The sequence below is a fragment of the Aquarana catesbeiana genome, linkage group LG01 (assembly GCF_042186555.1).
Source record: "Aquarana catesbeiana isolate 2022-GZ linkage group LG01, ASM4218655v1, whole genome shotgun sequence".
NCBI lineage: Eukaryota > Metazoa > Chordata > Amphibia > Anura > Ranidae > Aquarana > Aquarana catesbeiana.
In genome coordinates this window covers 980,927,033-980,953,308 of record NC_133324.1, presented here as the reverse complement: position 1 = coordinate 980,953,308, position 26,276 = coordinate 980,927,033, and the positions used below count along the sequence as shown (strand labels likewise).

Below are 26,276 nucleotides of genomic sequence, written 5' to 3'. Positions count from 1 at the left end.
CCAAACAAGGAACAGATTCTAATAAGATGACAAAAGCCATAATAAATGAGAATAGCAAATCGGGGGCCAATCAGGATCCTCTGAATGAATCTCAGAGTAATACAGAAACTACACCCCTGACATATATACTTCAGCACTCTGCTGAATCAGTCCTGTCCTTTGCACAGAACCATTTTCCCCTTTTAAACCCCAACATAGACGGAAATGGATCACCATTTTCAGAATTGTTAGTACATACCACATCATTAGGTTTATCTTTAACCCTTGTCTCTCTGCTACAAAGAGCATTGCATGGAGACAAGTCCTTATCAGTCCTCAAGCTTGCTGCAGGTTCAGATTTAAACTGGGCTTTGCTACTACACAGGGTATTCATTTTCATCAAGTCTCTGAAAAGCAGATTTTCTCACTGGACTTCCTCCCACTTCACAGGGAATAGTCCCAGGACCCGTCTCTCTCTCTATCACATTTGTAAGCCCCGGTTCACACGGGGCGACTTAGCCGCCTCACAAGTCGTGTTCCGTTCTGTATTATGGAACCGGTCTAATAGGAGCGACGCAAATTTCCTGTACTATTTTTGGGGCGACTTCAGGCAACTTGCATTGACTTCTATACAGAAGTCATTTTGCAAGTCGTGAGTCGGCCTGCAAGTCGTGTTGCCCCTGTGTGAACCGGCAGTAACAGTCTTACCAATCCAGTTGTCAGGTGTGGAAAGCTTCCATTGAGGGCGTTGTCCCTTCTTTGCTGTGCTCTCTAATGCCCCCTCATGGACACGGGGCAACATTGCATCTTTCTTGGATTTTCCAACATTCCCTGCAGGCCAAACAGGTTTCCTGTTGCCAGGGGTAACAGCAGACCCACACACATTGTCACACCCCTTGCAGGATGCTGGATACGGTGCCCTCTTCTCTGGGCTGACCACTTCACACAAGCAGCCATAACTTGAAACCACTGGTTTCTTGTGCTCTCCATCACCCCCTGCAGGCTGAACAACATTTTCTCACATTTTCAGGGGCAACAACAGACACTTTTACCTGAACCTCTTCACTCAGAATTTGAGCCACATCTCCGCTGTAGCTCCTCCTTTCTGCAAATGGACTTTCTTCGGTTGCTATGGGAGACTACATTCTCCCTGCAGAACTTTTCCATAGACTGGATGTCTTCTAGATAATTATCGGAGTCATCTCACTCATAACCCATCAAGCGGTTCACCCCTTGGTACTCTTGTGTCAGAAAAGGTTGCACCAATTCAGCCTAGCGGTATCTGGACCACCCTTGGTAGGAAGCAATCATCGCAAATTCATCCAAAAAGTCTTCAACATGTTCAGAAGACAACATAGAAGGCACTTGTAGTGCAAAGTGGATTTGCCTTTCATAAATAACCCCCATTGCTTCCTTTTTGCATTTTGACCGCCCCATCTCTGCAGTCAGGCCCACAATATTTAACACAGTTCCTAATAAACACAGGAAAATTTGGTGTACTGTCTCTTTAAGACTTGCAAGCAGCAGACTTTCACATGCAGACTCCACTGGTTCACATGAGCCGCTCCTCACAGCATTGCTGCAAAACACTTTCTTTCTACTCACCGGTTTTGGTATGTGAGGATCTGGAAGTCTTCCAACTCTACCCAACATCCAAACCTCCACCATATGTAAGATTGGGGTGATCAGACTCAAGTGATAGGTGCGTTTCCAGTGAGTACGCCGGTCCAAACCTGTATTATAAGGGGGTGGTAGCCCAATTTTATTTAATAAAAGGGTTCACAAAGACATGAGTATCCCACGCAGGGGGTTCCACCATTACTGGATCTTACAGACTCCAAATGCTTCAGCCTCCTGGCTTAGGTTATTGCCGGCTGCTTCAGGCCTGTAGCCTAGGCCTTAGGTCTGCTCCTTAGAACAAAAGAGTTTCCTAGAGTGAAGTTCTCTCCTAGCTTATTCCTGATCAGCGCCTTGCTGCTCTGTCACAAAGTACATCTGCCTCCTGCAGACATGCAATGCTCTGACTTCACCCCATGCAGCCTCTGACTCCTGCAGAGGAATGAGAGTCCCCCTGACTCCAATGTACAGACTTCCTGTCTGTGGGGTCCTGAGCCATAGTCAGGTCACAACTAAATAGCCCAACACACAGCTGTCCAATCAGAGGGCCCGTCTCTCCAAAATCTGGTGTAAGCCAGCAATCTTTCAAGTAGCACGGGGTCCCACTAATATATATTATATATAATATAAATATTCTATAAAATGTATGTAAAACCTATGCCCAGCACTCCATCCTTTTCAGGCCATTAGTCTGAAATTCTTATATCCTAACAATTAGGTGTGTAAATCTAGTCATACACTATACAATCTGATTGCTCAGTTTTCATAAATCTTAGGTAAGGACAAGTCTAAGCTGCCATTAGATTAGAGATAGACACACACCACCACTTCCCCTACAAATATTAACCGGTTCCCGACCGGCACACGCCGATGTACGTCGGCAGAATGGCACGGCTGGGCAAATGGGCGTACCTTGTACCTCCATTTGAATTCCCCGCCGTGCCATTGCGTGCACGCGCTGGCCGGGAGCTCCGTGAATCGGGTTGTGGGTCCGGCAGACTCGATCGCCGCGGGGATAAGCGCGATCAGCTCACGGAGAGGACGAACGGGGAGATGAAAAGTAAAAGTATGGGTGTGGCGCTGCTCCTTTTTGTATCCTACGTGATTTGTGGTGTCTTGCTATATGCACCTCTATTTAAGTGAATGATGATCGCGGTTCAGAGAAGGTTGAGAAACCACATAAGCACTTTATCTATCCTATATTGTGTCACGTGTCAGAATAGCCACAAGTCTATGTGACGTGGCCTGACCTCATATTTACACCTTTATTTTTATTCTTCTTTATCCCTTATCACGTTAGAGTTTTTGCATTTTTTCTCTGAACCGCGATCATCATTCACTTAAATAGAGGTGCATATAGCAAGACACCACAAATCACGTAGGATACAAAAAGGAGCAGCGCCACACCCATACTTTTACTTTTCAATCCAGCTTTTTCCACCTCATGTGGTGATTGCATACTGGGGGGGGGGGCAGTTCTGGTCTATCTGCAGCTCACCGCAAATAACTTCTCTATATTTCCACTGCGCGGGGCACCATTACACCTTTTATGAACGGGGAGATTCTGATGTAAACAGGATCTCCCCGTTCTGCCTAGTGACAAGTGTCAGATCTCTGCTCCCTGTCATCAGAGCAGAGATCAGTGACATGTCACAGCTAGCCCCTCCCCCCTACAGTCAGTAATCACTCCCCTAGGACATACCTAACCCCTCCCCGCCCCCTAGTGGTTAACCTCTTCACTGCCAGTGTCATTTACACAGTAATCAGTGCATTTTTAATTGTTTGTATAAATGACAATGGTCCCAAAAATGTGTCAAAAATGTCCATCGTGTCCGCCATAATGTCGCAGTCACAATAAAAATCGCTGATCGCCGCCATTACTAGTAAAAAAAAAAAATATTAATAAAAATGCCATAAAACTATCCCGTATTTTGTAAACGCTATAACTTTTGCGCAAACGAATCAATAAACGCTTATTGCGATTTTTAAAAAAAAAAAAATATGTAGAAGAATACGTATCGACCTAAACTGGGGAAAAAAAATGTTTCTTTTATATATTTTTGGGGGATATTTATTATAGCAAAATCTAAAAAATAATGCGTTTTTTTCAAAATTGTTGCTCTTATTTTGTTTATAGGGCAAAAAATAAAAACCGCAGAGGTGATCAAATACCACCAAAAGAAATCTCTATTTGTGGGGAAAAAAAGACATCAATTTTGTTTGAGAGCCACGTCGCATGACCTCGCAATTATCAGTTAAAGCGACGCAGCGCCGAATCACAAAATGTGCTCTGGTCAGGAAGGGGGTAAAATCTTCCGGGGCTGAAGCAGTTAATGACCATTTTCATTATATGATGTAATGTGGAAAAAATAAAATATATCAAGTTAAAAGAAAACCTTAAATGACCACATAAGCCACATTGCTTAAAACACTTAAATGATCATTAATCTTCAATACAAATAAATAAACAGCCTAGCTATGTTCAGTTATCACACATTCTATGGACCTATTATAATGTAGAAAATCACAAACCAATGTGAGTTTTATACTTCTGGACGACGTGGAACCTTCTCCATGATTACAAGAAGTTCAGGAAAGAATAGTAAACTTGCGATGCTCAGCAGATTCTCTCTGTTGCTTTGCTGAGTTTTGGTGTCAGTTTTATAGTTATCTTATCTTTTCTTCTTCTACATGGGCGGGACAAGAACAATACCATCGGCAGATACTATTTTATTTTATATCATGGGGAGAGTTGAACTTTTTTTTAGGGCTCATTAACATTTTAGTAAAACTAGCCAATCCGCTTCTAACTTCAGCTTCTCCCAATGGGCTTTGACAAGAAAACCCGGAATCTGAGGATTTCAGTATCTGAAACTGGGACACAAATCAGTCATTTTACCAACACAGGTGCAAAGACTTTTCTGAATTCTGCACAAGTATTTAAGGGGACAACCACCCAGAAAAGTACCACTTACTTTATTTCTACTCAAAGTATTGAAGCCACAGACAGCCCTGCAACCAGCATTGTCCAAGATAGATTTTATCATACAAAATAAATCGGTTTGCTTTACATGTAGACTGGAGATCAACATTTGAGAAGAACCTACAATATCCTAAATGTCAAGGTCACTGCTTAGTCCTCATTGAAATGATCTAAACCAGAGTAAAAGAACCGTCTTGTTAAGCGTTTTTCCTGAGTAGCAGATATTTTGTAGCACAGAATAAAAAAAAAACTTCAATGAGATTTGAAAAAGAAGATTGATGGAAATTGGAGAAGACTTTCAGATACCTGGCAGTTATTGGTGTTGGGCGAGGTTCACACTGACAGCGGGGATGTAATTGTACGAGTTCAGCTGAATGTCAGTCCGATGTCAGACATCTGCAGGTTTCTACACAGATATCTATGGAAATCGCACATCGAAGTCCCCAATAGTAGCACAGAAACAACTTTTTGGGAATCGGTGCCACAAATGGAGCGTCACACCACTTTGGACAAATCTGCAATGTGAACCAGAACTTCATCTGACACTTTGTGTTCATTTCTTTCATTTTCTACATCCAATTGAACTGTCAGCCTAAATCTTGGTCCACACATCAGCTTATCGGACAAATATTCCTCGGTTTTTGGTGACATGCTGGTCTGATATAGAAAATGAAGAGGTTACTGCAATGTTTGTAAAACCAAATACAACTTCATAAGTGATGTCGTGTTCAATTGTTTTGTGTGTATTTTTTTGTTTGCGATCATGCGCAGTCTTGCTTTTACAATTTTATTTTTTATTTTTTTTACAAACTGTACTAATTAAATGAAAATGGAACTTTCTCTTCACATATGATAACAATTTTACAGCCTGCACCATCAGTTTTTGTCATCCAAAAAGTCAGACTTGGCAGTCAGAAGCCCAATACTAAGAATCAGACAATCAGCCGATTGTTCATAGTATGAAATGTTACTTCTGATTTTCTTTTCGTGTGAACGGCTCTTTACTTTCCAGTCTTTCACTGACTACAAGATGGTGAGCCGTTCTAAAGTGACTGGAACCCTCCGGAACACCTCCCAACTTTCTGAGATGGGAATGAGGGACACCTATCAGCAAAAGTGTGCAGGCATAGGACACACCCCTGGCCACGCCCCCTTAAAGGAGAATTGTACAAAAAAACAAAGATTGCTTAAACCCACAAGTCCTTTTTTTACCACTACTATTCCTTCATATTGGCTTTTGGAATTTACAAATGTAGCAATTTAGATGAATCAGATGAAATGTTTAGTGCTAGAAAACACTTTTTGATAAATAAAAAGTGCATTTTATATACATCTATATAGATCAGACCAAAATGAGGGACAAATGAGGAGAAATGAGGGACAGAGGGACATTATTCCAAATCAGGGACAGTCCCTCGAAATCAGGGACAGTTGGGAGCTATGCCCTCTGGCAGCAGGTTGTCCAGATGGAGGGCAAACGGATGACCCTTTCAGCCATAGCAAGAGAAGTTTGTCATTCCAAATCTGTGATTTCTAGAATATTGTATCTTTACAATGTCACAAACTCATTCAAGTCCCCCAAGAAGGCTGGTCGTCCACAAAAGACAAATGTAAGAATGGACAGGATAACGCTGAGAATCTAAATGGGCGATCGAATCAACACTGCAGCTGGGATTGCTCACCAGTTTAGCGCTGAAAAGAGTAAGGATCTGTCTCCTCAAGCAGTGTCTCTCCGATTAGGAGAATTTGGACTGAAAGCCAACTCTGCAATGACCAAACCTCTCTGTAATAATATTCCATTATAATAAGTCCCTCCATTTCATTTTGTTCCTGCTATTTCAGTATAGTCTCTCATTGCTGTTGGTTTCAGTCTATATATGATTGTGTAGGAATGTCTGTATAATAGCACGGTACCGAGGGTCCAAGTGGCTTCTCTTTGTGCACAGGATACACACTGATGTGAAGTGGCCTCTTACCTTGCGGTAAAGAGGTAACCTCATATAATCGCTGGTAATGGCTGCCTCTCCCTTGTATTCCTAACTGCCTCTCCCTTATGTTCTGGGCTGGATGGAGCTGTTAGTAGGTCTTTGTCTCTCAGCGGAGCAGGAGGGGGGGTAAAGGAAAGAAGGGGCCAGATAGTGTAGTAATTCCAATCAGAGGTTGTTATTTATTAAAACAGTAGTGAGGGTACTCACATAACTTACATGTAAAACCAAACAGAAAACTTATCTCCTACGAGCGGTGAGCTTGTTTGCATACATCAGTCTGAAATACCTATCCCGTCCATACGCGTGATGTCACGGTCACGTGACTTCATCAGGGGATAAAGGGAAGGCATAGTAGATGTCCTTAAATAGTATCTCCCATTAAGTTCAATGGGCGGCCATTTTCCCGTAGCTCCATAAGATAATAGCATTGGTGGCCATTTTCCGGGAGATCATAGGCGCAGACATTTTCTTGGTGGTCTATTACTTTATAATCCAGCAGCCAATCACAGCCTGTTTGATACCGAAAGGGGCGTGGTCAATACCCCAGTCCTCTGTAGGATGGGCGCGGCAGAGGGGGGAGGGAGAACTGTCAGCAGAGTATCGAGGGCTAAGATACATACTGAAAAGTGCTGACGTGACGGACTGACATCGCAAAGACCGCAATAGAATAAGACAATCTAAGACATCTAAAAAAATAATATATTTTTCGAGATGGACAAAAAATAAACAGCAATATTAAAAAATAAAGTATCAATAAAAATAATTGGATTTTATCAATTCAAAATGTAAAAAACGTGTGTCTATGGCGAACGGTTAGGCTGCAACACTGACGTGTGCATATATACGAGCAAAATAACACAGGCAAATAGTACAAACTCAACCTGCTAAAATCAATGATGATAAGAAGGGAGATATGTATCAAGTATATCTTGATCATAATATATATCTCCAAATGGGCAGGGGTAAGTAGCAGCAAGAGGAAGAAAGGGGAAGGTGGGGGGACTACATACCATTGGACTACATACCTAGTCCTATTATATTTTGCACACCGTTGCTTTGCTTGAATTTTCACGAGTTCTACAGTGGACCTTGTTTTCTGGCTATATGTTTTTCGCATTTTCTGCACATATTGATTGCACTCCACACATTTAGTTCATTATTGCTGTTTTTGCACATTATCTTTTGCTTATTTGCACAATCTATTGAGGCTTTTAGTGATTGTATATTGATTTTACCCATTCCAGCTAGATATTTATCACATCTGGTTTAAAGTCATTATTGATTGATTTTTTGCACTTTGCTATTATCACCGATTACTGTGGTATTCCATACTGTACCTATTGGGTATAGAAGCGTTCTTATAGTGATTGTATATATTTTTATATTGTTTCTGACTTTTTATATTTATATTATTTCACATTTTTAATACACTTTTGTACTTCTCCCTTTAGCAATATAGGTTTTTTCCATGTTTTAAGATCAGCGCAGCGCCAACTTCTACGTATATCTTCTCTCTTGCTGTATGGGTCGGGTTTGACCCATATTCGGGGCTTGCAGCAGTTCAGCGGTTTTTGCTCTTCCTTTACATGGTAGCGCAGGAATAACTACACACTTCAGTTCCAAGTGACTTGCCGAATTAACCAAAGATGGCCGTCCAGAAGCAGAATTCCTTTCACTCTCTTTGGCAGGAAGCCTCAACAGGCTGGACTAACCTTTGCTGAGGAGCATGTTGTGTGGACAGAGGAGAACTGGTCCAACCTTCACTTTAGTGATGAAAGCACGTTTAATATAAATGGGAAGCATTATGTTTGTCATCAAATTGTGAAAAGACTGAACCCAAAGTGTGTAAAGAAGTCAGTGAAAGGTGGGAGGGAAGCATCATGGTTTGGGGGATGTTTTCTGCTGCAGGAGTTGGGCCTCTCATACAGATACATGGCAGAGAGATAACATGGGGTTCCTTCCCTGCATTCATCACACAATCAACCAGCAATTTTCATGCACAACAATGCCCCCGTCACACAGCAAAATGGGGAAAAGCCAGAAGCTGAAAACATTGAATAGGCCGGCCCAGAGTCCTGATCTAAACCCAATAGAAAACCTGTGGAAAGTTCTTGGTAACAAGGTTTAGGCCAATAAACATACTACAGTGACGGAACGGTGGAGGAGACTGGAAGAAGAGTGGAAGAAAATCACACCAGAGCAGTGTGAGAGACTAGTGATGTCCTGTGGATGCAGATATACTGAAGTCATTCCAAACAGGGGCCTGTACACTTCCTATTCATTTATTGAACCTTCAGAAATGTTCGTTGTAATCTTTGTCCATGCTACAGTCATTGCTGTCCTCTCATTCTGATCATTGTGTTTTCTACAAAATAAACTTTTTTTTGTTGAAGTGCCTTTTGTTAGTTTGAAATACGGGGGGGGGGGTTATTTACTAAAGGCAATTCCACTTTGTACTACAAGTGCAAACTACAAGTGCAAAGTGCACCTGATATTACACTGAAAGTGCACTTGGAGGTTCAGTGTCTGTAAATCTGAGGGGAAGATCTGAAATGAGGGGAAGCTCTGCTGATTTTATCATCCAAACATGTACAAGCTAAAATCCTGTTTTTTATTGTCCTTGCATGTCCCCCTCAGATTTCCAAGTGAACTTCCAGTGTAATTTCAGGTGCACTTTGCCCTTGTAGTTTGCACTTGTAGTACAAAGTGGATTTGCCTTTGGTAAATGACCCCCATAGTCTTGCATTGTATGTGTGGACAATGCACATTCGCTCTCTTGCTCTCTAGACTGCTTGTAATTGTCAGTCTTATAGAAGTCTGACATAGTTGCCAACATTGGAAAAAAAAATTTCGGGACACTTTTTTGGCTGTAGCCTATAATTAGGGGGCGGGGCATGCGTTAGTAGGTGTGTCATAGGAAAAGTGAAAAATGTGGCGCGCAGTGCGCAGCGCAAAAAAATGGGCGTGGTTTACGTGAAATAGTGGGCGTGGCTTACATGAGCGTGGCTAAAATGGGGTGTGGTTAGAGTCTGAGATGAATGAGGGATGCAGAGGGAAAGGAGGAAAGGGGGGTAGAGGGAGAGGGATGGAGGGACAGCAGACCCAGATCCTACACTACAATAGCAATGTGTATTCCAGAGTTTAACCATCAGCAGATAAAGATACTCCAAACACCTGGTGTTGGCGCTTCAATCATCCCGACACCATGGTTGTTATGGTGTCAGGATGATTGAAGCACATTATTTCTATTATTACATTGTAATATAAAATGAAATCATTCAACTCACCATAATGCAGAATCAGTGGGACCACTGAGCGTGTCACCTGCTACGTCGCCTGCCACCAGATGCCATCAGGTTCCCCCAGCAGAGTCTGTCCTTACATATGGTGCCCCCAGCAGAGTTCATCCTTACATCAGGCATTCCCAGCGGAGAGCCTCCTTACATCATGTGTCCCCAGTACAGTACCTCTTACATCAGGTGTCCCCAGCGGAGTGCCTCAAATCAGTGCCCCCAGCGAAGTGTTGGCTACAGTCTAGCTACATCTCCTCAAGAGTGGTGACAAGGGGAGAGAGGTGTGTGGGTGGAGGCATGGTGACTTGGGGTGTTACAGGCTGACTTGGGGAAGGGTGGAGACAGGGTGGTGATTTGGGGGTGCAGGCATGATGGTGACCTGGGGAGGCAGGCATGGTGGTGACTAGGCCGGAGGGGGTGCAGGCATGGTGGTGACTAGGCCAGAGGGGGTGCAGGCATGGTGGTGACTAGGCCAGAGGGGGTGCAGGCATGGTGGGAGGGGGATGCAGGCATGGTGTTGACATGGGGGAGGGGGGTGCAGGTATGGTGATGACATGGGGGAGGGAGGCAGGTATAGTGGTGACATAGGGGGAGGGGGCTACAGGTATGGTGGTGACACGGGGGGAGAGGGGGGTGCAGGTATGGTGGTGACACAGGGGGGAGAGGGGGGTGCAGGTATGGTGGTGACACAGGGGGGGAGAGGGGGGTGCAGGTATATTGGTGACACAGGGGGGGAGGGGGGAATCAGGTATGGTGGTAACATGGGGGGAGGGGGTGCAGGTATGGTTGTGACATGGGGTGCAAGAGGGGAGCCAGGACCATCAAAGTCCCCAGCTAGTAGAGCCCCGGTCCTTCCATGCTGGACCTCAGCCTTTGAGAAGAATATTGCAGGGAAAGCTCCAAGCCTCCCATACACTGAGTACACCCCCTCCCCCTATCTCTCCTCTCCCCCACTACACTGACAGGCCACAACTACTACTACTCACAGGTCTGTCAGAAAACTCCTGAACAGCCAGGTGAAGCCTCCCTTCTTCCCTCCCGTCACTCCCACCATTCCCCGAGCCCCGTCGGACACACGGGGGCGGAGGGTGACGGTGGTGGAGGCTGATCACGTCTTCCTTGTGTTCAGTGTAGAGCGGGGAGGGGTTGCCAATCCCTGCAGCCAATAGGCTTCAGTGTACAATAGAATTTTCTATTTGTACACTGAAGAGAGAAGCCGATTGGCTGCCCCTCTTCCCCGCACTGAACACAAAGGGAAACAACTTTGTGACTGACTCGTGGAGGCGACGGCGGACATTTTTGTGGAGCCGTTGCCGCTTTTTTACAAAAACACTCACGATTTTCTCGGGACAAACCCAAAAATTCGGGAAAACACCCGGAACAAGATTAAATTGGGACGAGGGTCCCAAAATAGGGATTGTCCCGGGAAAATCGGGACTGTTGGCAACTATGGTCTGGATGGGGCTTTTTAGGACATGTCTTGTTTTGTGTGCCAACTTTAAATTCTCCAAATATTTACCTTGGCATTAAAGCTGCTCAGTGGCACATCTCTTGTCTGATTGGTTCTTGCCATTTGTTTTTATTGCCTAAGTTGCATCATTTTCATACTGTGCATTCAGACGGTGTTGCTTGGTCCCGCTCTCTCCTCACTGGCAGGAGCCAAATACACCGTCATCTGCAGCCACTGGATTGTGTGTGATAACCCCCGCTGTCAGGTCTGTACGATGCATGGACCTGGCAGCCAAAGGGTTAAATGGGATTGTACAATCAGATTGTATAATGTATGGTCAGCCTAAGCCTGTCACTGTGCAAAGTCCATACCAGACAAGCAATTTCTTCTCCCGAACAATATTCAGGTAGTAATGGAAGCCCAAAGATACATACATGTTCCCTAACCAAGTAGTAAATGTATCGTGTGAACATGCAGGTCACATGTTCCTGCAGACAAGACTGGCCCTTTTCACATTTGGGGGAAAAGTGAGATTTTGCTCTTAAGATTGAATGTTGAAACCTGGATGCAGTCAGCTTTGTCCAGAGATGTGCCCTTAAGCACATGTCCCCCCTTGGTGTGTGGCTACATGAAAACACATCAGCCGCTGTCAGCCTGACATGAGTTTGTATTGGCTGAGCGGCCATCGCTCTTCACATTCTTCACTCCAGCCTCGATCTTCTGACTCTTCCCCCTGGAATGGAGTGTATGATGATAAACTGCCATGTGAAGAACAATCCAGTACTGTTGTGATACTAACATCCAATTTGCAGGCCAAGCTTTCAGGCAGCCCAAGGAGTACTGCTTGGTCCTTGAAGGAGGACAATCCCCAAAAGCTCGTCCCTAAAAATTGGATGCATTAATGCAGCTACAATCTTCTCATGGAGGCTTAATTATGGAATCCCCCCCCTTTATAAAGGGGTTTTACACTCGTTATTGTTGCACCTCCAGGAGAATGAAGTGAAATCTCCAACCAGGCAAGGAGGACCTGAAACTCTTCTCTGAAAAAGTGATGAAATGTGGTTGTTCTGGACCAGAGGTCTCCATAAGTTCCAGCGTAATGTTCTTCAGACTTTAGGGTTGCTGGACTGTGGGGGAGGGGGGGATGTCTCAGCATTGGGAGTAACCAATAATATAGGCTTGGAGTACAAGCCTGAGATCAGAAGGACAAATAGTGCCCCATCCTTGTTGGGGTCAGTGTATTTATGACGGTTGTTGGTAGATGGATTAGTGGCCCAAGAGCCACATAGGATAGCAAAGGGCCACAGTCTGGAGACCAATGGTGAAGATCAATAATGTTCAGCAGATGATAGATGGTGGAAATGTAGACAGGCTATAATAGAATGAAGCTGGAGAAAATCCCAATCAAATTACAAATGAGACTCGATAAAGTGTAAAAAAAATATATATATTAAAACCATTTTGTCATGTGGTGCTTACCTGTGAACTGCCGTAAATACATTGGGGGTTATTTACTAAAGGTAAATCCACTTTGTACTACAAGTGAAAACTACAAGTGTAAAGTGCACCTGAAATTACACTGAAAGTGCACTTGGAAGTTCAGTCGCTGGAGATCTGAGGGGGACAAGCAAGGAAAATAAAAAAGCACTTTAGCTTGTACATGACTGGATGATAAAATCAGCAGAGCTTCCCCTCATCTCAGATCTTCCCCTCAGATTTACAGTCTAAATGAAAATTGTACAATCAGATTGTATGATGTATGGGCAGCTTAGATTTAGAACATGCACAGTCAGAATACTCGCTGCTTTGCAGTGACCTTTATGTGACCTCCTGGCTCCGCCCTCTGATGTGACTTATTATAAGGTCAATTTGTGTCCAGTCATCCGGTGTTGTGAAATCTGCTCAACAGCACAGCAGCAGGTCACTATGGAAATGACATGTTCTGAGAAACTATCCGGGGCTCCATGTCAGCACCGCCACTGATGAATTTGAAGGCTGCTCAGCAGCGCCACACCAGGTTACTTAGGAAATGACATGCAGTTTAATGAATACATGTATTGAAGGAAAGTAAAGTGTTCCTCCTCCTCTCCCCTCCCCCTCTCCAATCTACACAGTTCAGACAAAGTGCCGCTCATGACAAGTGTCAGGGGGAAGAATGTTTAGAATGTAGAATTGATGATTTTATGATTTTATGTATACAAGTATTAGTGGATTTTGGAATATAAATGGGATAGATAGTAGAGATTGTACAGATGATGGGAGAATACAGAAGTGATCGATATCGATCTTTTACTGACTTATATCTTCATAGTTTATGCTGAGATGGTGATTGTAATGAGCCTCATATATGAAGGTAAAGAGGGCGAGGGTTTAATATGGGGCTGCAACTAACCATTATTTTCATTATCGATTAGATGGCCGATTATTGTTTTGATGAATCGGTTAATAACCTCAAAAAAAATGTGCTGTATAATTTATATATAATAATAATGTATAATTTATTTATTAATTTATGTAAAGTTTTTAAAAAAGGCAATTTATTCTTAAATCTCTCTATGAAGTGCTAAATATAAATAACCAAATATATTGTTAGGGAGCAAAATCTCTAATCCACTCTGAGAATAACAGACAGAAGAGACATGCTCACACATCGAGTCCCCATGACGGTGAAGCACCGGTACACAGAATAAACATATAACTGGAATAAACATTTTTATGGGGTGTTGTTAGAGTGCTGCGTCCAGCATTATCACATAAGACATATCCTAACTTGTAAAACACCACCAATTACAGTGATGATATGGATACGCAAAAAAAATATATATATAGGTGTCCGCAACTTAAATTTTATCATTGTTTCATAGACGACCTCCTATTCATTTGGGAAGGCTCGCTTGAGTCTGTGATGAGGTTCTTAGAAGACCTTAATCAGAATACTAACAATATTAGGTTGGACCATCAGATCAGTGAGAGAAGTGTCAATTTTTTGGATGTGATCATTGAAAAAGAGAAGACCAGGTCGATCACTAAGGTATACTTCAAACCCACAGACCACAATAGATTTCTGTCAATTCATAGTGGCCATCATCCATCTTGGATCTGAAATATACCCAGGGGACAGATGTTGAGAATTAGACGTAACGAGAACAAGTGACTTCCATCAACAAGCTCAAATATTGAAAAATAAGTTCCTACAGAAGGGTTACACTGAGGGATCCTTGAATGACGTTATTCAAGAGATTTCTGAGATTCATGTTTGGTGAAGAAAACTGAGAACCAGAACTCTAATGATCAACATCAGTTGAGCTTTATATCCAGTTTTCATTGCCAATACAAAGGAGTAGAGAACGTCTACCGCAGGCATTGGCATATATTAGGCAGGGATAGACATCTAGGAGAAATTCTAAACAATCAACCTAGGTTTATCTATAGACGGGCCCCGAATTCTGGTGATCTGGTCGTTAAAAAGCTATTGGACCCTCCAGATCAACAAGCCCTTAAAATTAATCTGAAGGGATTTTTCGCGTGTAGAAAATGCAAATGCTGCAAAACGGTCAACATTAGCAATAGAGGGACAACGAGGGTCACCAATAGAGAGGGTGAATCCTTTGATATCAAAGAATTCATCACCTGCAATTCATCACATGTGGTGTACCTGGTGTGGTGCCCATGTGGGCTTTTCTATGTGGGAAGAACAAAAAGACTCCTCAAAGTGCGGATTGGGGAGCATATCACCAACATCAGGTTGGGTTTTCGTCACCATAGTGTATCCGTACATTTCAAAGAAAAACACAATCAGGACCCGTCTCTGTTACAATTCTGTGGTCTGGATACCATCCATCCTTCTTGGAGGGGGTCCAATAGAGTAAGGGACCTATCACAGAGGGAAACCCGCTGGATTTTCTTGATGAAATGTATGGCACCTAGGGGGTTAAACATTGAGATGGACCTCAATTGCTTTATTAATGATTTTTAGTTTATGAGATCTCCCTTTTATGAAATAATTTGTATGTGCAATAATACCGCCTTTATCCCATTAATAATTGTGTATTTCATTTATTGACCTTTATACATCATAACTTGGGGTTGTGCAACCAACTCATGGTTATGATACCTGTCCCCTTGTATAATAATATACTCTATATATATACTGCACACAAGATGGTGCCCTTTAATACAGACACCATAGTATGTAGCTATATATTCACTGTATAGGCTTACAGAGTTCACCAGTCTTCCACTTTAAATCAATAGAAAGATCTAGTATAGCAAGAGTGATGTCTGTATAGTGACCACTGATTGCTTATTATCACCTTTCTCTTTTTACTTAGCTTTACATGAAGTCATCCATATTTTTTAATATTTTCTAATATTTTCAATGTCAATGGGATCAGACTGTGCTTGAAGCATTGTAATCCGTGTGTCTGAGTGCGCTACTCTTTTTCCATACACCACTTTTTATGTCATTAAGTGTCCTTAAATATACCTGATATGTTTTCCCATAATCAATAATAAAAAACCTATGTAATCAATTAACTAATAATTACTACAAACCACATCAAACCCCCCTAAATGTATATATATTTCCCACTTACATATCACCACACTACCAAAACATATATGTAAGTCACCAATATCCGACAATCTGTAAGTGAAAATTACTATCAATATAAGAGAGTTAACAAAAAGTCCATGTGCAAAGTGCAAATACGTAAATGAATGCTATATGTTCAGCCTTTTCATTAGGTTCCGCTGTGTATCATCTGTCATTCATCGTGACTTTTTCACCATGTTCGTGACACACCACCACCGTATAGATTGGCCACTCACCAGATACTTCTTGTATAATATGCCTTCGGTTCATTAATAGGGATAACCACTCCACCTGTTTGTACTGTTCCACACCCGCTATGCCTGAGCTTTGTTTTTCCTCATGCAAAATATATGGACAACGATCATTGCGCAATGTGTTTAAAACGTATTTATTATCGCTAAAATACAAAGTGTCAACTCACATTTAAAAGTGCCCTCGAGCCGGCACTAAGCTATTCCAGCAGTTATGGATGGGTGTCTCTAGTAGCGTAGTTAGCCTGTGTGCGATAAGGATTCCCCCCGCATCCGGCTTGCGCTTCACCCCTCGTTCCTGTTCGTTCCGGACGTTCACGCTCACGTGGTTGAGAATCTCCCAACAGGCTCTACGCGTTTCGCATCATAGTATGCGTCTTCAGTAAGCTTCACTATCTGGTGAGTGGCCAATCTATACGGTGGTGGTGTGTCACGAACATGGTGAAAAAGTCACGATGAATCACAGATGATACACAGCGGAACCTAATGAAAAGGCTGAACATATAGCATTCATTTACGTATTTGCACTTTGCACATGGACTTTTTGTTAACTCTCTTATATTGATAGTAATTTTCACTTACAGATTGTCGGATATTGGTGACTTACATATATGTCTTGGTAGTGTGGTGATATGTAAGTGGGAAATATATATAAATTTAGGGGGGTTTGATGTGGTTTGTAGTAATTATTAGTTAATTGATTACATAGGTTTTCCCATAATCAATAATAAAAAAACCTATCAGGTATATTTAACCACTTCATTACCCAGCTATAGACATATGACGTCCACAGATGGGATCTCCCATCCTGGGTGGACGTCATATGATGTCCTGGGATTCCCGGCCGTCTAGGGGGCCCGCCGCGTTGCTCGGGACCCGGTGCGTGTGCCCGGCGACCGCGATGTCCGCCGGGCACCCGCGATTGCCCGTTAACCGGGCCGGCATGTGGATCTGTGTGTGTAAACACACAGATCCACAGCCTGTCAGCTCTGAGGAGAGCGATCTGTGTTCCCAGAACGGAGGAACACTGATCGGTCTCCTCCCCTTGAGCGTCCCCTCCCCCTTCAGTTAGAATCATTCCCTAGGAAACATACTTAACCCCGCCCCCTAGGGGTTAACCCCTTCACTGCCTGTCACATTTACACAGTAATCAATGCAATTGTATAGCATTGATCGCTGTATAAATGTGAATGGTCCCAAAAATGTGTCAAAAGTGTCCGATGTGTCCGTCATAATGTTGCAGTCATGAAAAAAAATTGCGATCGCCGCTAAAAAAATAAATAAATATTTTTTTTTAAAAACTGCCATAAATCTATCCCGTATTTTGTAGACACTATAACTTTTGCGCAAACCAATCAATATATGCTTATTGCGATTTTTTTAACCAAAAATAGGTAGAAGAATACATATCGGCCGAAACTGAGGAAAATTTATTTATTTATTTATTTATTTTAAATTGGGATATTTATTTATAGCAAAAAGTAAAAAATATTGTGTTTTTTTCAAAATTGTCGCTCTTCTTTTGTTTATAGCGCAAAAAATAAAAACCGCAGAGGCGATCAAATACCACCAAAAGAAAGCTCTATTTGTGGTGAAAAAAGGACGTCAATTTTTTTGGGTACAACGTCGCACGACCGCGCAATTGACGTTTAAAGTGCGACAGCGCTAAAAACTAAAAATTGGCCTGGGAAGGAAGGGGGTGAAATTGCCCGGTATTCAACCGGTTAAGGACACTTAATGACATAAAAAGTGGTGTATGGAAAAAGAGTAGCGCACTCAGACACACAGATTATAGTTATATCCCATTTCACTGAATGTTTTTTTTTGGATGCAGCAACTCAAAATCTTAAAGGGAAAGCAAAATTTTTTGCGCCGGTGACTGACACATATTGATTGTGCTTGAAGCATTGTTTGCCCTTTGGAGCTATATGACAGCATCATGACTAGTTTATATGGCTTATATATTTTAACTAGATATAGTTATTATCTCCTGTTGAAACGTTCATTTTTATATATATATTTATATTTATGTATGTATATATATATATATATTTTTTTTTTTTTTTGCGTATCCATATCATCACTGTAATTGTTGGTGTTTTACAAGTTAGGATATGTCTTATGTGATAATGCTGGACGCAGCACTCTAACAACACCCCATAAAAATGTTTATTCCAGTTATGTGTTTAATCCGTGTACCGGTGCTTCACGGTCATGGGGACACGATGAGTGAGCATGTGTGGAGCAGGGGATCACATGACTGATGATGGTCACATGATTGATCATGGGTAGTATATTAGGATTGAAGGACCGCTTGTGTAACCAATCCCATTTGAAGAAATCTTTTTGACGAAACATGTCTGGGGCGTGGTTACACAGCATTCCATCGCACTGACATTAGATGCCGCTGTCTGGAGAGGACTACACCGATCGGACTGCTGGGCCTTAGAAGGTTGGGTGAGAGACACACCAGTTTACACTTCAGGTCCGCTGTGACCGCGGTGCACCGTTGGATCATTGATCCTGTTGTTTGCTGTGGATTTGTTCAAAGGCTTATTTGTTTCAGTTTAAAAGTGAGTGCAACCACTGAAGTGTGCTTGGAGTGATTTTAATAAATTTGTTAAAACGTTATCATGATATGTGGAGCACTTTATTCATTTGTCTTTCACATATGGAGCCGGCTAGATTGGAGTCACGGTTCATCACATGCAACCCAGGTGTGGTTCAATTGCTGTTTTGCCAAACACGAGAGTGGGAGGTATACATTCTGGTGAGTGCGCTCTTCAGAGGGAGTGGTGTCACTATCACAGTGGTGTGTTGGAAGAGTAGAAGATCTATCATATAGAAAGATTGAAAAACTACTGGTGTGCTGGATTTTTTTCATGTGAACTTCTTCCATGGACTTTTCACAGTTTATGATTTTTGTAATGTTTTTATCTTTATACTGACACTTTTCACGGGGTGTTATATTCCTATCTTTATTACTGTTTTTTGTATAGAATTAGAGTATCACCGGTATCATGCTGTTTTGACTCATATCTTTACAAATATACATTAGCGCCACTATCTCTATCTGTACACATGTGAGAGGTAGGGATGAGCCGAACACCCCCCTGTTCGGTTCGCACCAGAACATGCGAACATGAAAAAAGTTTGTTCGAACACGAGAACACCGTTAAAGTCTATGGGACACGAACATGAATAATCAAAAGTGCTAATTTTAAAGGCTTATATGCAAGTTATTGTCATAAAAAGGGTTTGGGGACCCGGGTCCTGCCCCCATCGATCATCTATACCAGGGGGAGGCAACCTCCGCCCTCCAGCTGTGGTGAGACTACAAGTCCCATGAGACATCGCAAGACCCCGACAATCACAGGCATGACTCCTAGAGGCAGAGGCATGATGGGATTTGTAGTCTCACCACAGCTGGAGGGCCGAGGTTGTCTCCCCCCGATCTATACCACCTCTTCCATCGATCAAATTTATATCTCAAACTCCTCGACTACACGCTAATTCCATATAAAACACACAGAGCTCCACACCACACCCATTTCTTATTCCTGTGATAAACCTCACACACAATATACATATCATACTGCAGTTATTATCCCCTAAACTAATATTCAACTCTCAGGATCCGAAACCCAACACAATTCTACAATTCTTTATCAGAACATTATTATCAAAAATGATTTATTTATGTCCACTGAACGATTTATCGGTCATTACATGATGGCACAATCGTTTGCGGTGACGGCCGAACGTTCGTTTTTCGAAAATGGGTTCAGCCAATTTTTCGTATATTGTATGGCCAGAAAACTAACAACAACCAACTATTAAATTATAAGTGTTTTCAATTTCCTTTCAAATTTGGCTGTTTGTGATCGTAACAAATACAAATTTATCTGAAGTTACGAATTCTGCGAAATAACAAATGCCGCATCTAAACAAATTAATAATAAATAAATAAATAATAATAATAATAAAAAGGTTTTATTATTGTTATGTATTATTATTATATCGTTACGTTCCATTCTCTCAGATACGACATTCGTTAAGATAATTCGTAACTTCGGATAAATTTGTATTCGTTACGATCACAAACAGACAAATTTAAAAGGAAATTTTTTCTGGTTTTTGAATTCTCAGATTTTTTTTTTCTTCATTCTTATTTTCGAATTTACAAATTTCCAAATTTTAAAATCTTCCAATTTCCGAATTTTTAAATTTCAGAAATTCGGAATTCGGAAATTGTAAAATTTGGAAATTCGGAAATGTTGAAATAAACACATTTATCAAAATTCATTAAAAACGAATTCGGAACAAAACGAATTGCACATGTCTGTCCTTCATTACAGTTTATTAGACATTTTGGAGTATCCTAAAACATTCCCTCCCCCATCACAGTTTTTTAAGCAAATAAACTACAAAAGGACATCCAAGGCCTGATCTATGACTTGATGGAGGAAATGCGTTGTGCCTGGCTGCTCTGGGCCTATCAGGGAATGGAACCTGGGACCAAGCAGCAGGACCAGTCTCTGGTCTGTGCTATACTAGTAATAGTCCAATCTGTCTGATTGTTATATCTATATCCAATCATTGATCAATATTCCCATATACAGAGCCGAGGATTTCCACTTCCTGAGACTGTATACCCCTCCCCCGTCACCTGTCCACATTACCACACCCACACCACAATCCCCACCCCCTCCACATCATAACCAATAGGAACAAGACTAGCACTGGCTGTATTCATAGTGATAATCATCACAGCCAATCACAGTGAGGGGGAGGAGCAATCACAGATCCATGGATTGGTCATGTAAAGGAACCTGTGAGGACAGAAATGTAGGAATTCTCATTGTGGATATTAAAGTGTGTGTCTAGACAAATCCTATTGTTCTAGATTTGGATGGAGTGGGGGAGGATTAGAACCCCTGTCAGGTTTTTACTGCTATCCGGGGCTCCATTAGAGAGATTTCCCCTCACTTCCTGTCCTGGTGACAACGTTTTATCAGACAGGAAATGAAGGAAAATCTACAACAGGGACACAGACAGAAATAAAGATCTGACAGGGGTTCTAATCCTTCCCCTACTCTACTAAAGAAAAGGATTTTTATTTCTGTCTGTGTTGCTGTTGGAGAGTTCCCCTCACTTCCTGTCTGGGGAAATGTTGTCACAGGAACAGGAAGTGAGAGGAAATCTCTCTAATGGAGCGCCAGATAGCAGAAATAAAGATCTGACAGAGGTTCTAATCCTCCCCCACTCCATCCAAAGCTGAAAATAGCCCTTTCTTCTATAGATAGACAGTGATGGTGGAGACCCCAGGGCCGTCATCCTGATCCTGGCTACACTATGTAGTGTCACTGACCCAGAACAAGCATGCAGCCAGTGAAGGCTGAACAATCTGACCTCCTGCATGCTTGTTCCTGGTCAGTGACACACTAGGTAGTGAAGTGAGGTTTAGGATGAAGATGACGGCCCCGGAACCTGCAGCTTTATAAATAAATCACTCATGTTTCCTGTCCTCTGCTTCCTCCTATTGGATGAGTATTCCACCAATCACCAATCAGATAATCCACCTTGTGATGTCTCCGGGCAGATCTCTCACTTCCGATTCCCCCCACATATCTTTATACAACCTCCCCATCCCCCCCCTACATATACCCCAGCATGGAGGGGCTCAGTGAAGGTGGTGGTGAAGGTGTGGAGATGTCGGATCGGGTCACACAGATCATAAAAGGAGATCCGCCCGGCCTCATAATCCAGATCTATCCTGGCTCTCCCACTGGAGACATCGCTGGGTAATGGGGTCTTATTACTGTCATGTATCACCGAGTACTGATTATCCCACCTCTGCAAACACCAGGACTTCTTATTCCATCCAATCCGTGACTGATCTCCTCTCCTCTCTATACTGGGGTAACACATCCCGACTCTCCACCATCCAGACCCCCCGACATCCACTTCCCAGTAATGTCTCCCTGAGGAGAACCTCTGACTGCTCATCACCTGATAATCCTGAAACCTCTCTGGTGTTTCTGGATGATTCTGAGGTGATGATGAGTCGGATGCAGTTTTCATGTCATCTGATATATGTAGATAATTACCAGCTGTCCTCACATCCAGTAATATGTCTGTAACCCCCCTCTCTACATTTACCCCAGACATGATATCAGATAAACCTGTGTGTAATGTGTGTGAGATCCCCCCCACATCCAGATCCCCTCCATCATGGAGGAGTTTATCATGTCTCTCTCTGTCCTCATCATCTCCATCCTCAGTATCACACAAGTCACCTGTGTCTGATTCCTGTAGGACAGTCAGTGGATCCGTCATGTTACACAGCTCCTCAATGTCCTCCATCTTCCTGGACAGCTCCTCCTTCTTTATTTCCAGATCCTGGACCAGATCATTGATTATCCCGGAGATCCGCTCTGCCTGCCCGGAGATTTCCCTCAGGACTCTCTTCTCCAGATCTTCCAGACGTCTCCTGAGGTCTCTGAACAGGACAGTGACTCTCTCTGTTTCATCATCTGCTTCTCCTTGTACTTTCCTCCTGTGTTCCTGCAGACTCTGGACTCTTTTCTCCATCTCCTCTCTCTCTGTCATCAGTTTCTGCAGAACATTCCTCAGTTTCTTCTTCTTCATCTCAGAGGCCTCATCCAGAGTCTCCACCTGGTGTCCCCGATGTTCTCCATCCAGCCTGCAGGACACACAGATACAGGTGGAGTCCTCAGTGCAGTAATACTCCAGGATCTTCTTATGGACGGAGCATTTCCTGTTCTCCAGGGAAGTGGTGAGGTCACATAAGACGTGTTCTGGTGACTTGCTGTGGACTCTCAGGTGATTGTCACACAGAGAAGCTTCACAATGCAGACAAGATATCACAGCAGGTACAGGAGTGTGAATACAGTAAGTACAGAAGACCCCGGACTCCTCCTGATCTGGATGGGTGGACAGGAAATTCTCCACTATGTTCCGTAGTGTTATGTTCCTGTGCAGTGCAGGCCGATCCTGGAACTCTTCTCTACATTCAGGACAGGAATAACCTCCAGACCTCTCCTGTGTATCCCACACACGACCAATACAGTCCCGGCAGAAGTTATGTCCACATTTCAGGGTTACAGGATCTGTATAAATGTTCAGACAGATGGAACATTCCAGCTCCTTCCTCAGATCAACAGACGCCATCGCTGAGAGCAGAAGAGAGAAATGAAACTGAAAGTATCTGACACTCATTATAACCAGTTCTGTACACTCCTACACAGGGAGGGGCTGAGACTGAGACACGTAGTCATAGGAACTTTTATACAGAAGAACACAGATAATACAGTATCTCACAAAAGTAAGTACACCCCTCACATTTATGTAAATCTTTTCTTCTATCTTTTCCTGTGACAACACTGAAGAAATGACACTTTGCTACAATGTAAAGTAGTGAGTGTACAGCTTGTATAGCAGTGTAAATTTGCTGTCCCCTCAAAATAACTCAACACACAGCCATTAATGTCTAAACTGCTGGTAACAAAAGTGAGTACACTCCCAAGTGAAAATCTCCAAATTTGGCCCAATTAGCCATTTTCCCTCCCCGGTGTCATGTGACTCGTTAGTGTTACAAGGTCTCAGGTGTGAATGGGGAGCAGGTGTGTTAAATTTGGTGTTATCGCTCTCACTCTCTCATACTGGTCACTGGAAGTTCAACATGGCACCTCATGGAAAGAACTCTCTGAGGATCTGAAAAAAAAGAATTGTTGCTCTACATAAAGATGGCCTAGACTATAAGAAGATTTCCAAGACCCTGAAACTGAGCTGCAGCACGGTGGCCAAGACCATACAGCGGTATAACAGGACAGGTTCCACTCCGAACAGGCCTCACCATGGTCCACCAAAGAAGTTGAGGTCACGTGCTCAGCATCATATCCAGAGGTTGTCTTTGGGAAATAGACGTACGAGTCCTGCCAGCATTGCTGCAGAGGTTGTAGGGGTGGGGGGGGGTCAGCCTGTCAGTGCTCAGACCATACACCGCACACTGCATCAAATTGGTCTGCGTGGCTGTTCTCCCAGAAGGAAGCCTCTTCTAAAGATGATGCACAAGAAAGACCGCAAACAGTTTGCTGAAGACAAGCAGACTAAGGACATGGATTACTGGAACCATGTTCTGTGGTCTGATGAGACCAAGATAAACGTATTTGGTTCAGATGGTGAGAAGCGTGTGTGGCGGCAACCAGGTGAGGAGGACAAAGACAAGTGTGTCTTGCCTACAGTCAAGCATGGTGGTGGGGGTGTCATGGTCTGGGGATGCATGAGTTGTGCCGGCACTGGGGAGCTACAGATCATTGAGGGAACCATGAATGCCAACATGTACTGTGACATACTGAAGAAGAGCATGATCCCCTCCCTTCAGAGACTGGACCGCAGGGCAATATTCCAACATGATAACCACCCCAAACACACCTCCAAGACCACCACTGCCTTGCTAAAGAAGCTGAGGGTAAAGGTGATGGACTGGCCAAGCATGTCTCCAGACCTAAACCCTACTGAGCATCTGTGGGACATCCTCAAATGGAAGGTGGAGGAGCTAACATCCACCAGCTCTGTGATGTCGTCATGGAGGAGTGGAAGAGGACTCCAGTGACAACCTGTGAAGCTCTGGTGACCTCCATGCCCAAGAGGGTTAAGGCAATGCTGGAAAATAATGGTGGCCACACAAATTGACACTTTGGGCCCAATTTGGACATTTTCACTTAGGGGTGTACTGACTTTTGTTGCCAGCGATTTAGACATTAATGGCTGTGTGTTGAGTTAATTTGAAGGGACAGCAAATTTACACTGTTATACAAGCTGTACACTCACTACTTTACATTGTAGACAAGTGTCATTTCTTCAGTGTTGTCACATGAAAAGATAGAATCAAATATTTACAAAAATGTGACTGAGGGGCGTACTGACTTTTGTGAGATACTGTATATATGGACACATATATTGTTTATATACTAGTATTAGTATTAATTAACTCTCTCCACTAGATGGCAGCGTCTACAAGGCACATAAAAGGCTTTTCCCAGCTTGACAAAGGAGGTTGCACTGTGTACATCTCCCCAGTGCGCATGCCCTGAAACGTGTCGCAAGCACGCCAGTGACAACATCACGCCCAGCGCTGCGGTCCAGCCCTCTCCATCGGACCTCAGCTGTGCTCCAAGCCTCAGTTTGGATCCCGCTTAAGCGCCACAGTATTTTGCTGGCCAGGACTTCCAACAACACCATCTGGATATGGGAGGCGAGGGTCAAACACACAGCCTGGACGGACGTTAGCATGGTTCATTGGATCCATATGTACCTGATTACATAGGCGCCTGTGTCTTCTCTCTCTTTTTCTGCATGTCTGGAGTCTTCTTCCACTTCCCCTGCAAGGCTGGCCCTGATACAGTGGACTGTTCTGTTCCTTTACACAGAGCTGATTAGATCAAAGGACTTTTAGATGGACTTTTGTTATATTTAAAAACACCTAATAGGCTGCGCCACTACCCATGTGTGTGTTATTATATAAACACAAAGCCTCTGAATGAGGCCGTGGTCTCAGAAGGGATACATGTCCCTTTACTTCTTATATCTTTCAGATTTGTCTACAAGAAAAGTTGATATACATTATACTCTATGGACATTTCATTCTTTCATTCCTTAGAAAACAATTATTATCCAATTCCTCTTCGTTTTGAAGATCCCCACTGACTATGGAGAGGATGTCGGGTGAGGATGTATTGGCTACGGTGAATGGTTCTGACTCCGGGTCACATCTTCCCATTATACTCTATGGACATTCCTTTCTATCATTTATCTGTCATTCCATAGAAAACAATAATAATCCCAAATAATCCCAATCTTATAATCCGCTCCTCTACTTGGGGAACACCTGTGGGAAAGGATAAAATGCTGAGCATCTCAGATTTGTCTGCAAATGAGTATTTTACATCCCATTATACTCTATGGGCATTCCCTTCTGTCATTCATCCTCATCATTCCATTGAAAACAATAATAATCCCAAATAATCTCAATATTAAAGATCACCAGTGAATATGGAGAGGATGTCATGTAAGGATATATTTGGTAGGACTAAGGC

The 26,276-nt window shown here is 42.9% G+C and overlaps 1 protein-coding gene across 1 annotated transcript in view; it reads right to left on the bottom strand.

The window, feature by feature from the left end:
- The window catches only part of LOC141129031 (uncharacterized), a 78,415-nt gene extending 55,056 nt beyond the window's left edge, over nucleotides 1-23,359 (bottom strand). Inside the window, exons 1-2 of the mRNA XM_073616761.1 lie at nucleotides 21,766-23,359; nucleotides 5,081-5,236 (exon numbers count right to left, since the gene is read on the bottom strand). Of these exons, the coding sequence (XP_073472862.1) occupies nucleotides 5,081-5,236; nucleotides 21,766-23,349 (1,740 nt within the window). The 5' untranslated portion in view covers nucleotides 23,350-23,359. The remainder of the gene's footprint in view (nucleotides 1-5,080; nucleotides 5,237-21,765) is intronic.
- Nucleotides 23,360-26,276: the final 2,917 nt, after the last annotated feature.